This window comes from Bos indicus, chromosome 10 (genome assembly GCF_029378745.1).
Source record: "Bos indicus isolate NIAB-ARS_2022 breed Sahiwal x Tharparkar chromosome 10, NIAB-ARS_B.indTharparkar_mat_pri_1.0, whole genome shotgun sequence".
NCBI classification, from domain to species: Eukaryota; Metazoa; Chordata; class Mammalia; order Artiodactyla; family Bovidae; genus Bos; species Bos indicus.
In genome coordinates, this window is record NC_091769.1 from 99,890,171 (window position 1) to 99,903,326 (window position 13,156).

General features: G+C 45.1%; 1 protein-coding gene across 5 annotated transcripts in view; it reads left to right on the plus strand.

Annotated features, from left to right (window-relative positions):
* SPATA7 (spermatogenesis associated 7) overlaps window positions 1–6,092 on the plus strand; it is a 35,915-nt gene extending 29,823 nt beyond the window's left edge. For 4 of the 5 annotated variants that reach the window (XM_070797972.1, XM_070797973.1, XM_070797970.1 and 1 more), the window contains 4 exons: window positions 1,858–1,911; window positions 4,012–4,089; window positions 5,091–5,148; window positions 5,390–6,092. In XM_070797972.1, the coding sequence (XP_070654073.1) occupies window positions 1,858–1,911; window positions 4,012–4,089; window positions 5,091–5,148; window positions 5,390–5,950 (751 nt within the window). In that variant the 3' untranslated portion in view covers window positions 5,951–6,092. The remainder of the gene's footprint in view (window positions 1–1,857; window positions 1,912–4,011; window positions 4,090–5,090; window positions 5,149–5,389) is intronic. The other variant, XM_070797971.1, reaches the window with a different exon arrangement.
* Window positions 6,093–13,156: the final 7,064 nt, after the last annotated feature.

Here is a 13,156-nt window from a genome sequence, read left to right on the forward strand (position 1 = left end):
CCTCACTAAAGGGAGAGGGGACCCTGGCTTAAACTCTTTCCCGTCACTATTCATCCAGGAAAGAATTTTCCCCAAGACAGATCCTGCAGCGCTGGTGCTCGCCAGTTCACATGGCGTAGATAGGGCTGGAGGACCTTACCACTCGAGGACTTGTCATGTGTGATCTGAACACTCATCATATGCTTTGTAGAGGAGGCACTGTTTTTTCAAATGATTCATCGTGTTTAACAATTACGAAACACTGCCTGTAAATAAAAATGATAGGTGGTTGGTCGTATAGAGCCTAAAAAATGCCTCTGATAGCTTTAACTGTCAAATGCATTTCCAGTGTCAGAGTTTGGATATGAGATGAAGGTGGTAGAAGGGAAAAAAGGACTCACAGATCAAGAATGACCTCCTAGAGGAGGTCTCCTTCCCTCGTGGAGCATTGGTAAAGAACGTGCCTGCCAGTGCAGGAGACACGGGTTCCACCCCTGGTCCGGGAGGACCCCACTGCCAGGGAGCAGCTAGGCCCGAGTGGAACAACCATTGAGCCTGTGCTCTGGAGCCGGGAGCCACAGCTCCTGAGGCCCGCAGGCCCAGACCCACACTCTGCAGCAGGAGAGGCCACCGCTGCGAGAGGCCTGCACACTGCAGCTGGGGTAGCCCTCACTCTAGGCAACTAGAGACAAGCCAGAAACTAGGAAGATAATAAATAAAAAGTAAATGGTTTAAGAAAAAAAGAATCAAAGACATCCTACAGCAAACTGGAAGCAAGCACATGCAATCCCTCGGGCCCGGGTCTTTCCTTAGGCCTTTCCTTGGGGAGAGCTCACCTGTCAAGGCTTTGTGGGGATTTGGGGGGAGAGGAAAGGGGTTATTGCTAACTGCTCTGTCTAGAAATTCCTGATGCTTTAGCTCTCATCAGTTGAGCCCAGTCTGCAGTGAATATAAAGAATGACTTCAAGAAAGCGATAGTCATCTTTCCTAGTCAGTCAGTTTAGTCACTCAGTCGTGTTCGACTCTTTGCAACCCCATGGACTGCAGCATACCAGGCCTCCCTATCCATTACCAACTCCTGGAATTTACTCAGACTCACATCCATTGAGTCAGTGATGCCATCCAGCCATTTCATCCTCTGTCGTCCCCTTCTCCTCCCGCCTCAGTCTTTCCCAGCATCAGGGTCTTTCCCAGCGAGTCAGTTCTTTGCATCAGGTGGCTGAAGTATTGAAGTTTCAGCTTTAGCATCAGTCCTTCCAATGAACACCCAGGACTGATCTCCTTTAGGATAGACTGGTTGGATCTTGCAGTCCAAGGGACTCTCAAGAGTCTTCTCCAACACCACAGTTCAAAAGCATCAATTCTTTGGCTCTTAGCTTTCTTTAAAAGAAGTAAAATATTATAATTGAATATACCTGTGAATAGAAAGCTTGGAATTAACTAATGATGATATAACTGAATAACACACGGAATTTATCATAATGGCCAGCTTACAGTTTTTTTCCATAGGAAAATATGTTTCCAAATGTTTCCAACATCATTTATATTTTACCCTTATTCAAATTGATTATCCTTTTTACATGATAAGTTTCGCAGTACAATTTTTAAAAGGATTACGAATTTGTAATTAGAAGACTAGTTTAAAAAATCTGTCTTTGCTACTTACTAACACATGACTTTAGCAGGTTACTTAGCCTTTCTGCCCTTTGGTGATTTGTTTAGAACAGTAATATCTTCCCAATATACTTGACAGGGTTATCCTAAAGATTAGATAATGAATGTGACAAGTGCTTTGAAATTCTGAAACCTGTTTATTACTAATGTATTACTGTATGCCAATCATTGCTTTGTTCAGATATTCTAATTTTCTTTTTCCAGGGCAGTATGTCAATATTCACTGCAGCCTCCTTCAGGGAGAAAAATATATTCTGAGTAAGAGCTCTTTGACTGCCTCATTTTGCTTAGTGGAAATGAAGAATTAAGGCTCACAAATTTTTATTAAATAAGTCAAGATTGAACATGAATTTTTCTTTACAACCAGCTTTGGGGTTTGGTCGTATGCTATGCTATGCTAAGTCACTTCAGTCGTGTCCGACTCTGTGCGACCCTATAAACGGCAGCCCACCAGGCTCCCCGTCCCTGGGATTCTCCAGGCAAGAACACTGGAGTGGCTTGCCATTTCCTTCTCCAGTGCATGAAAGTGAAAAGTGAAAGTGAAGTCGCTCTGTCATGTCCAACTCCTAGCGACCCCATGGACTGCAGCCTACCAGGCTCCTGCGTCCATGGGATTTTCCAGGCAAGAGTACTGGAGTGGGGTGCCATTGCATATAGTACACACTAAATTTTAGAGACGGAGAAGGTGATGGCACCCCACTCCAGTACTCTTGCCTGGAAAATCCCATGGACGGAGGAGCCTGGTAGGCTGCAGTCCATGGGGTCACGAAGGGTTGGTTGGACACGACTGAGTGACTTCACTTTCACTTTTCACTTTCATGCATTGGAGAAGGAAATGGCAACCCACTCCAGTATTCTTGCCTGGAGAATCCCAGGGATGGGGGAGCCTGGTGGGCTGCCGTCTATGGGGTCGCACAGAGTCAGACATGACTGAAGCGACTTAGCAGCAAATTTGAGAGAATTATTAATGATTCTTGTTAATATTATTGATAATATTATCCTGAAATATCTGAAATAATTATTAATCACTTCATTTTTATGTCTAATGAAAATTGGCCCCTAGATTAATAATACTTGCTAATTTTTTATAATCAGTACCCATAATTTTTATAAGTAATAATAAGATGAGATTTAGAGAAGTGCAGCCTTTTGGTAGCTCAGGATACCGTTCTTGGGCTTTTTTTAACCTCACCAGTTTTTTTTTTTTTTTTACAGATAATATACTTCTGAGCTTGAAAGTTGTTTTAGTTGGGACTGCATTTTTTTCAGGGAAAGCAATCTATTTTTATAGCGTTTCATTTGTTCTCAAATTTGCTGCCTGTGAATTGGTTTCAAAGCATAATTTTTATGCAGTACTCTTCTGCTTGGTGTGCTAGTTAACTCTTCCCCTTAACGTTGACTTATTCCGTAACTGAAGTGATTTTAGGCATCCCTGGGGGCTCAGCGGTAAAGAACCCAGCTGCCAATGCAGGGACGTGGGTTCCATCCCTGGGATGGGAAGATCCCCTAGAAAAGGAAATGGCAACCCACTCCAGGATTCCTGCCTGGAGAATCCCATGGACAGAGGATCCTGGTGGGCTACTTGCTATTTACATTTTCTGTCAATTCACTGATTTTTAGCTAATTAAGATCAAACTTGTAATAGTACCCTACTTTTTGTGTAATAGCTACTAAAATATATAACTCATAAGAGTATAACAGAGAAATGTACCCAAGTAATTAAAAATTAGCACTATATGTATGTACACAGATTTTTTCTACTCAAATATTTTTCCTTATCTACAGATTTGTCAAGAAAAAAAAATATTTTTTTCTGCTCAATAAATTTCTCCACCTTGAAACCAGATGCTCTCCTCGGAGCAGGAGAGGATTTTGTCGTTGAGGTTCCTGCTTCTCTGGATGACCTTCCTCTTTCCCTTCTGCCTCACAGAGGGACTCACGCCTCTGTGGCCCGACCTGGCCAGGAGCCTGAGGACATTTAAAATGCTTGTCAGGAACATGGCCAGCCCCCACAGGGTCACCCCTAAGTCGCCCTCTTGCCCTTTTGCCTGGTTGCTTTGTTTTACTTAATCCCTGCTGCTTTTTTATTGCCTGATCAGCGTTGCAGACATCTATGAAATATTACTCTATCAGGGAATACTTTCTCATCTTTAGTAAATATCCTTGCATAATTTGAGAAAGTAAACATATATTTGTTTTATAATGTTCCTCTTGATAATGTGAGATGGAAGTGCGTTTGTAATAGTACAGATATTTCAGTATAGGTAGTTACGCATCCTCTAATTTTCAGCATAAATAAGCAGTAATTTTTTTTAATAAGCAGTAACTTTTATGCTGTATATCACTTTGCCTTCACAGTGAAGAAGAACTGTTGTATCTGAGTTTCATTGAAGATGTAACAGATGAAATTTTGAAACTAGGTTTATTTTCAAACAGGTTAGATTTTTTTAATTGTATTGTGATCATTGAACTGTACATTAAAAACTCTTTGGTGTTAATTTTATTTATTTTCACATATTAGGAAATGAAAATTATATTGCTTTCTTAGGGGACCGTATTCTTATAATTGATATAAATTATAAAGAACATTTAATTCATACTCTTCCAGGGGATCCCTGGTGGCTCAGATGGTAAAGAATCCACCTGCACTGCAGGAGACCTGGGTCTGATCCCTGAGTTGCAAAGATCCCCTGGAGGAGGGCATGGCAACCCACTCCAGTCTTCTGGCCTGGAGAATCCCATGGACAGAGGAGCCTGGTGGGCTACAGTCCACGGGGTCACAGAGAGTCGGACACGACTGAGGCGGCTGAGTACACATCTGTTGGTCGTGATTAGAGATATAATGATTATCACGTGTCCAGCACAAACGGACCGAACCCGGGTCTCCCGCATTGTAGACAGACGCTTTACCATCTGAGCCACCATGGAAGTCCACAGTAAGTGGTAACTTTAACTTACTATGTCAGTTTGCCCTGAGTGGAATATCTTTTCAAGTATAATTTAGGAAACATTGTAAAGTAACGCTTTATAAGAGAATTTTCTTTAGAGTTTGCTTTTGGAGGATGAGTGTATGTGACAGAGAAAGGGAGGAGGGAAGGCTTTTGGTGTTTGTGAGAGAAAAAGGATACAGAGCTCTTTAGTGGGGGGGGGCGTTACAACCTCATGTCAAACAGTTTATTTCACAGAAATGTAAGCAGCGTGCAGTCTCTCAGAAGAGACATTGGCATCTGTTAACTTAAACATAGTAGAAGTCATACTAGCTTCCACACTGGAGAGCCTGATAGAACAGACAGGATTATAGCGTGTATCTTTGGAAAGAAAAAGGGTCATCTAAAACAGACTTTCCAGCCTTCAGTACTTTAGTTATGGCATGACTCTCTGTATTTAGTTGGTTTTCTGATTTTGAGACCATTAACATTTTTATTTATCATTTGTAGGTTTCTGGAACGACTGTTTGAGAGACATATAAAACAAAATAAACATCATTTGGAGGAGGTTTGTCTTAACTTTAGAACAAAAGTCCTAATGTAGAAAGAATTTGCAAGTTTACCTTTCTCTCAAAGAATGCATTAAAAGCAGACACTTTTTTTCTCTTGCCCTTTCTGTGTATGTGGGGAGAGGGGAGATACAGGCAGAATGAGGAGGAAGCAGTATTAACCCCACGGAGGTGAGCAGCGCTGCAGCAGCCTTGAGTCGCCTAATTAATATAATTACTCTTGTATTTTTTTAATTCCAGGAAAAAATGCGCCAGCTGCTACATGTCTTAAAGGTGGACTTAGGCTGCATGTCCAAGGAAAACTCAGGAAAGCTAGACAGCGTGGATACATTGCATTTATGTGATGTTGAAAAGGCTGAGAATTTAGAACAAAATGAAAATAAAAGTGAACAAGATTTAATCATTCAACAGGAACGTCAGGAATACCAAAAAGCTTTGAATATGTTATTGACTATACCAAAGGAAGAGAATGAGATAGTCTCTTCAAATGAATTTTTCCTCCCCATCCATAAATCAAAGTATTCAGAAGAGGTTATCATTCAACAGGTGAATGAGGAAACAAATCTTGAAACTTCAGTTTGGGATGAGAAAAATGGAAGCGTGTCAGACAGTTTGCTAGACCAGGAGACCTCCGTGAGCGTCATTGAGGGCGACAGTGACACGGAGAGGGCGGAGGCCTCCACGGAGCTGTGTTGCCTCAGCACGGCGCTCGTGCCTGCTGTTCAGCTGTGCAGAGTCAAAGACAGTCAGGAGGTGGAAGGACCAACGCTGAGAATCATGGAAATGAGCATTGAGGACTGATCTTGGATGTCTGATCTTCACCAATAAATATCCCAAATGGCCAATCATTCAATATTCTTTTTTTTTTACTTTTATATGTTAAGAGTTCTGTATTTGTCTATGTTGTATAATAAATTACTGTGAATTTAGCAGCTTAAAACAACACACATGTATTATTTATCGCACAGTTTCTGTGGATCAAGAGTCCAGGCACACCTTAGGCGGGTCCTCTCTGCCTTTGGTCTCACACACCTACCAGCCAGGGCTCGGCTGGGGCCATGGGGGTAGCTTCTGCTTCCAGACTCTCCCAGGTGGTTGGCAGGGCGTCTTTCCTTGAAGCTTTCGGTTTGAAGGCTTCCGTTTCCTGCTGACCGTGCCCACTGGAGGCTGTTCCCATTCCCTGCCGCGTGGCCCTCTCCACAGACCACTCACAGCATGGCTGCCTGCCTCTCTAAGGCTCAGGGGAGAATGAGGGAGGCGCTTCTAGCCAGACAGAGTCTCAGAAAACATAATCCTGACGTGGTGCATCACAGGAGTGACCTCCATCCCCTTTGCCATATTCTTTTGTTTAAAAACAAGTCACAGAGGAGCGCACATGTGTATTACACAGTACTCTATTTTCTCACTTGATAATATAATGATGAGAATCAGAAAAGTAAAAATTATCTGAATCAGGGTTTTCTAAATTAACAGGAGAAAGGATCTATTTTTAATTCTTCTGAAATGAATGCCTTTTTTGCTGATGCTAAATATACATAGATATTTGTAAAGCTAAATTTGCTATTGGAAAAAATGATTCATGCTTACCTGTTTGAACTGAAGCTAAATGCAATGCTTACCTTTATAGATAGAGTTAAAAGAAAAAAGCGAGACCTTTTTTGTTTTGGCAATTAGGCAGTTTACATTTATTTGGAACAGAGGCTAACCACAGTCTGTAATATATTCTTTGTCATAAAAAAATAGTGCTTTAAATAGAAAATATTCTTTACCCTTGGGATCAGCTTATTCCCCATGTCACTTCTTAATTAAACCTTTCTGTCTGCCACTGGAGGAGTTTGGTATGACAAGCAAAATCATATCTGTCCATAGAATTCCTTAAAATTTTCTACCTCTTTTCCTGTATTTTGTGATTATTAAAAAAAAAAATGGGAGCATTGTAAAATCAGAAATTTATGATTGGGTATTACTGATGCTATAAAATAAAGATGTTCTAAAAAAAAAAAAAAAAGTCACAGGTCTTGCCCACATTAAGAGGCAGGATACAAGGGTGTGAATGCGAGAAAGTGAGAATCACCCAGCTCCCCTTAGGGCCTGTGAACCACAATTTCTGAAGTCCCTTTATAGGGGAACAGATTTTACCTAGACATAAGTGATTTTGCAGGCACTGGGGGAAGGGCCTATAATCTGGAGTAGCTTCTAAAACATTAAGCATCGTCTGCTGTCATCTTGGGGCTTCCCTGGTGGCTTAGATAGTAAAGAATCTGCCTGCCAAGGCAGGAGACCTGGGTTCAATCCCTGGGGTGGGAAGATACCCTGGAGGAGGAAACAGCAACCCACTCCAGGATTCTTGCCTGGAGAATCCCATGGACAGAGGAGCCTGGCGGGCTAGTCCATGGGGTCACAAGAGAGTCGGACACAACTTAGTGACTAAACAACAGTATCTTTAATTTCTTTCCTCTCTTTCCTACAGTATCTAAAGCGTCAAGGCCTTTCTAGTAATCAGTGAGCTTGGATGGCCTATTGACTGAAACGCCATCCCTTCTTGTGCAGATGAACATTCTACCAGGCCCAGTCTGATCCTTAACTGAACTCAGATATGTCTCGGAAGACTCATCTCTCCTGAGGTCTTTTCAACCACTCACAGTAATGGAAATATGTGAGTAACTTAGATAACGGTTTCATGCCTGGGCACCATGGAGGATAAAAAGATGAATCAGAATGTGGGTGATAACCCAAACGTTCTAGAAATTCAGCAATTCCCTCCAAGTATCTCATTCTGTAATTCAGGCTTTTAGCATTCTTTTGCCCACACAAGCGTTTCCCAAAAGGTGGTGCGTATCACTGGAGGTATTAGAACTGGTTTCTGGTGGTAGGTGGATGACAGTCTCAAGTACGGGAAACTGTTCAGAACCCAGGCTCGGGGACACCCTGCAGTACGGTCGGGCTGGGTGCCCAGTGTCAGGCCCCAGATCATCCTGCACATTCTTTCCTTGGCCCTGCCAACCCCTGGCTCTCACCGTGGAGTTGTCATCTTACCCCCAACAGCAAAAGATGCAAAGTACACATTAGGCAACTGTGGAAAATCTAAACTGCCAAGATCTGTCAAAAGTCCAAAATAGGGATTTACTTGGCTTTCGGACTTCTAAATATACTGTTTTATCCAAGAAATTAGCCATTTTCTAAATTGTGTAGAGAATAAATTTCAATATTACAAGTCTAAAAGACTGCATTTGCATAATTATTAATATCTATTGAAATAATTACGTAAAAGCCATTCTTTGAAATACTTATAAATATATGTTACGCAAAGTAGGCATATGGGCTTCCCTGGTGGCTCCGCTGGTAAAGAATCCGCCGCGCAATGTGGGAGACCCCGGTTCGATCCCTGGGTCGGGAAGATCCCCTGCAGAAGGGATAGGCTGCCCAGCATGGTGTTCTGGCCTGGAGAACTCCATGGACGGCGTAGTCCGTGGGGTCGCAAAGAGTGGGACACGACTGAGCGCCTTTCACTCCGCTCCGCACCCCGCAGTCCTCTCTCACCCTCTGTGACCTTTCCTGGCGCCCGCCCGGGTCTCCCGTCACTCAGACGTGCCCCGCTCCGTCCCGTCTGGGGCTCCCCCGCTCCTCCAGCCCCCAGGGCTCCTGCCTTCCGCCCCAGCCTCACCACCACGAAGCCCGCACCCCCTTTCCCCCTCCGCTGGAGCTTACCGCCTTCCTGCTGCGCCTCCCCACCTGGAGCCCTGCCCCAGACTCCCTGCCTGCTCCGACACGTCCGTCTTCTCTGCCTTCCAACTCTGGGTACAGCCTCTTGTCTCTGAGCCCATGACCCATCCTGACTATATGTTTTAGGGTATTCTGTTGTTGTTATCCTCAGGATTCCCTGTAAAATGTAAAGAGATGAGCTGGTTTAAAGAAATTTTTTTTTTTTTTTTTTTTTTTTGGTTTAAAGAAACATTAAAAGTGGTTCTCAGATGCCCAAGGTTCTGTAAAGGTGAAGTAAATGGTTAAGTCTGGGAAACACTGGCTTAGTCTCAGATCAGATATTAATTTCTTTCCCTCCGCTTCTCCTACAGCTCATTCTCTGACTTGCAGAGTCATTGATGAGTGTTTTGAGCCCAGTCGCTCAGGTTTGATCCTTATGAGCTGTGACTTTAAGCTGGTTACTAACCTTCCTCCTGCTTTTCATGTGTTGAACCGGGTAGTTACAGAGCCTTCATTGCAGGGTTGTAAGAAGTTAAAGAGGTTCTTAGAGAAAGACTCACAGGCTGCTACTGTTATTGTCAAACAGACCAATAGACCATGTCACACTCCCTTCTTTAAAACACAAGCCAAACTGAGTTTCCTCTTGCTAACCAGAAAAGGTACAGGCGCCTTTGCATTTGTTTATAAAGTCATGCTTTCCTCCCAATTCATCTCTCGCCAGGCTCGCCCAAGCATCCTCGGCGTCTTAATTGCTTCTTCCCAAATAGGCCCCTCCCCTCTCTGCCCCTGCACCTGCCCTCCGCTCCAAACACCATCTCCCCTCTGGGGCCCCTGGGGCCTGCACTGACAGCCCAGAGGGAAAGTAACACGGGGACCCTGAGCGGCTGTTCCGACAGATGTCCCCTGCTCTGGGTGAGACCTTCCACATCTGCCGTGCGAATTATCATACTGTTTAGAATGCACTTGGGTCTCCCGTCCTGGCGCTGGGCTTCTCAAGAGAAAGAACCTGTTTCTCTTTGGATCCTCAAAGAACGGATGCATTTGTTCATGCACTGAGACAGTTTGACCTGGAGGGGATGTTTAGCTCTAGACAAGGTTATAGGGAAACAGGACACATATTTCCTCCTCTCTTTACACTCAGAGGGCAAATTCCCCATTTAGAAGGAGCAATGTAGCAAATTGCTAAATTACATGAAAATGTCATTTGCTCACATTTCAAATGGTTTAAAATATAAATTAGCATTCTCCTAAGAAGCTTTAAAAAGTCACATTTTTTTCCCCCAGTGAAAACAATTAGAAAAGATCAGAATAGCTTTTATGGGGCAAGATGACAATTCCTCAAGTGGTTGAATTAGCTGTGTGGTCACCAACAAATTACTTTATTCTGGGCCTTTGTTTAAAAAGAGTTCAGATTACATGATCCAAAGATTTCTCTTAGTTTTAATATGCCAAAGTTAACATTAGTTTAATTCTTAGGCTCTTTAGAAATTACAAGTTAAATAATCTACACCTAGAAGTGGGGACCCCTCATCACCCTTCATGTGCTAGTATAGTCTTGGAAAGCCGTCTGCTAAACTCACACTCTGGTGATAGGAGATGCTCACAAGCATGATGCCTTGCCCAGACTCTTAAAAGCAGCAGGGGCATCCGGTAATGGCACATCCCCACCAAAACAAAGCCGTGTGTTGAATTCCAAGGCCAGGGAGAAGACACTTTGAATTGGGGTAAAGAAAGCTTTGCTCCAAAAGCCACCCTTATTCCCTTGAGAACTGTCCTGTACCAACATTCAAGTTTTGAGGCAAAAATGCCTAGCAGTCCTGGATGCTAGGGTTCCACACTCACCTTCCAAGATTTTAGAACAGGTGGGTTGAGGTGGGCCAAGATGGCAAAGTAGAAAGACCCCGAGCTCACCTTCTCTCATGGGCATACCAAAATTACAACTATTTACAGAACACCTATGAAAAATATGAGCACCTACAAAAAAAGATCTTCTCCACCTAAAGGTATAAAGAGTATAAAGAAGGACTCACAGATGGGTAGGAGGGGGGAGCTGCATATAATCAAATCGCATACCCCCCAGGTGGGCAACCTACCAATGAGAGTTACAATTTCAGAGGCTCTCCCCGAGGAGCAAGGGGTCTGAGCCTCACACTGGGTTCCCCAGCCCAGGGGTCCTGCACCTGGAAGATGGATGCCCAGAATGTCTGGGCTTTGAAGGCCAGCATAGCTGGCTCCCAGGAGTCTCAAACTCAGTCCTAAATAGAACCCCATTCTTAAAGGGCTCACACAAAATCTCATATTCCAGAACCTAGGGTGGAAGCAATAATCGGAATGAAGTCTGGGTTGGACATTCCTGCCAGTCTGGAGAGTCTCCTGGAGAGGCAGGGGGCCGCGGGAGCCTGCCCTGGTGACTCAGGCATTGGCAGCAGCATGCGGGGAGCTTGTTCTACCACGTGGGCGCTGGTGCCGGCCAGCACCATTTTGGAATCCACCCTCTAGCTTATTTGGAGGCGGGCATGGCAACCCACTCCAGTGTTCGTGCCTGGGGAATCCCATGGACAGAGGAGCCTGGCGGGCTAGTCCATGCAGCCTCAAAGAGTCGGAAACGACTGAGCGACTTTATCTATCTATCTGTCTCTAGCTTATTAGCCTTAGGACCCAACTCTGCCCCTGCCCACAAGCCTGTAGGCACCAATACTGGGGCACTTCAGCCAAACGGCCAGCAGGGCAGGGGCACAGCCCCACTGACCTGCAGACTGTTGTCTGGTCGCTGAGTCCTGTCCGACTCTTTGCGAGCCCATGGACTGTAGCCCACCAGGCTCCAGTGTCCAGGGGATTCTCCGGCAAGAATCCTGGAGTGGGTAGCCATGCCCTCCTCAGGGGACCTTAGACAGGCTGCCTAAAGATCCCCCTGAGCCCACAGCTGCCCTGGAGCCCAGTGCTGCCCCGCAGTGGGCCCAGTCCTGGCCCCTCACCCCAGCGCACAGCAGTGGACTGGAGCCCCACGCCTTCAGCCAGAGGACACGGGACTGAGCCCCTGCCACCAGCCGGGGCCCCGCCCCCGCCCCCAGGCTTCTGCTCAGGCCCCAGGGCCGGCCTCACCCGTCAGCGGGCACCAAGGGACAGCCACTGTGCGAGCTCTTTGAGTCCCACGGACCAACACGTGGATGGCCTGACACCAGCCTCTGGACCCAGCCCCTGGAACAGACCAGCATCTCACATCTGTCGCAATGGCCGTCTTCTCAAAGACCACAGATGACATGTGCTGGCAAGAATGTGGAGAAAAGGGAATCCTCGAACACTTGGCAGGAGTGGGAATTGGCACAGTCACTGCGGAGAACAGTACGGAGGCTCTGGAGGACGAAAAGCAGAACCACCACAGGACACAGCAGGTCCACTGCGGACGGTATATCCAAAGAAAAGGAGTCACGCAGTGAAAGATACATGTACGCCAACGTTCGTAGGGTCATTTACATGCGTGAAAGATACACGTACGCCAACGTTCGTAGCGTCATTTACAATAGCTGAGACGCGGAATGGACGAAGAGTCCATCAACAGATGCATGGATAAAGCAGATGTGTTGTGAGTATATATATGTAATATGTATTTGTGTGTGTGTGTGTGTGTGTGATGGAATACTGCTGCTGCTGCTGCTGCTGCTAAGTCCCTTCAGTCGTGTCTGACCCTGTGCGACCCCATAGACGGGAGCCCACCAGGCTGCCCCGTCCCTGGGATTCTCCAGGCAAGAACACTGGAGTGGGTTGCCATTTCCTTCTCCAATGCGTGAAGTGAAAAGTGAAAGTGAAGTCGCTCAGTCGTGTCCGACTCTTATCGACCCCATGGACTGCAGCCTAGCAGGCTCCTCCGTCCATGGGGTTTTCCAGGCAAGAGTACTGGAGTGGGGTGCCACTGCCTTCTCTGGATGGAATACGACTGTCATAAAAAAGAATGAAAAATTTCCATTTCATCAACATAGATAGACTTGGAGGTTTTATGCTTAGTGAAATAAATCAGAGAAAGCCCATACTGTGTTATCACTTACACTTGGAATCTAAAAAATACAACAGACTAGGGAATATAACAAAAAAGAAACATATATAAAAAGCTAGTGCTTACCAGCCAGGAGAGGGGTGGGGGAGGGTTACGCAGGTGCAGGGGGCTAAGAGGCACGAAGTGCTGGGTGTGAAATAGATGAGCAACGAGGGTTTATTATACAGCACAGGGACACAGCCGGTGTTTCCTAGTAACCATAACTGGAGTGTAACCTTTAAAATTGGGAATCACTGTGTTATACACCTAAACAC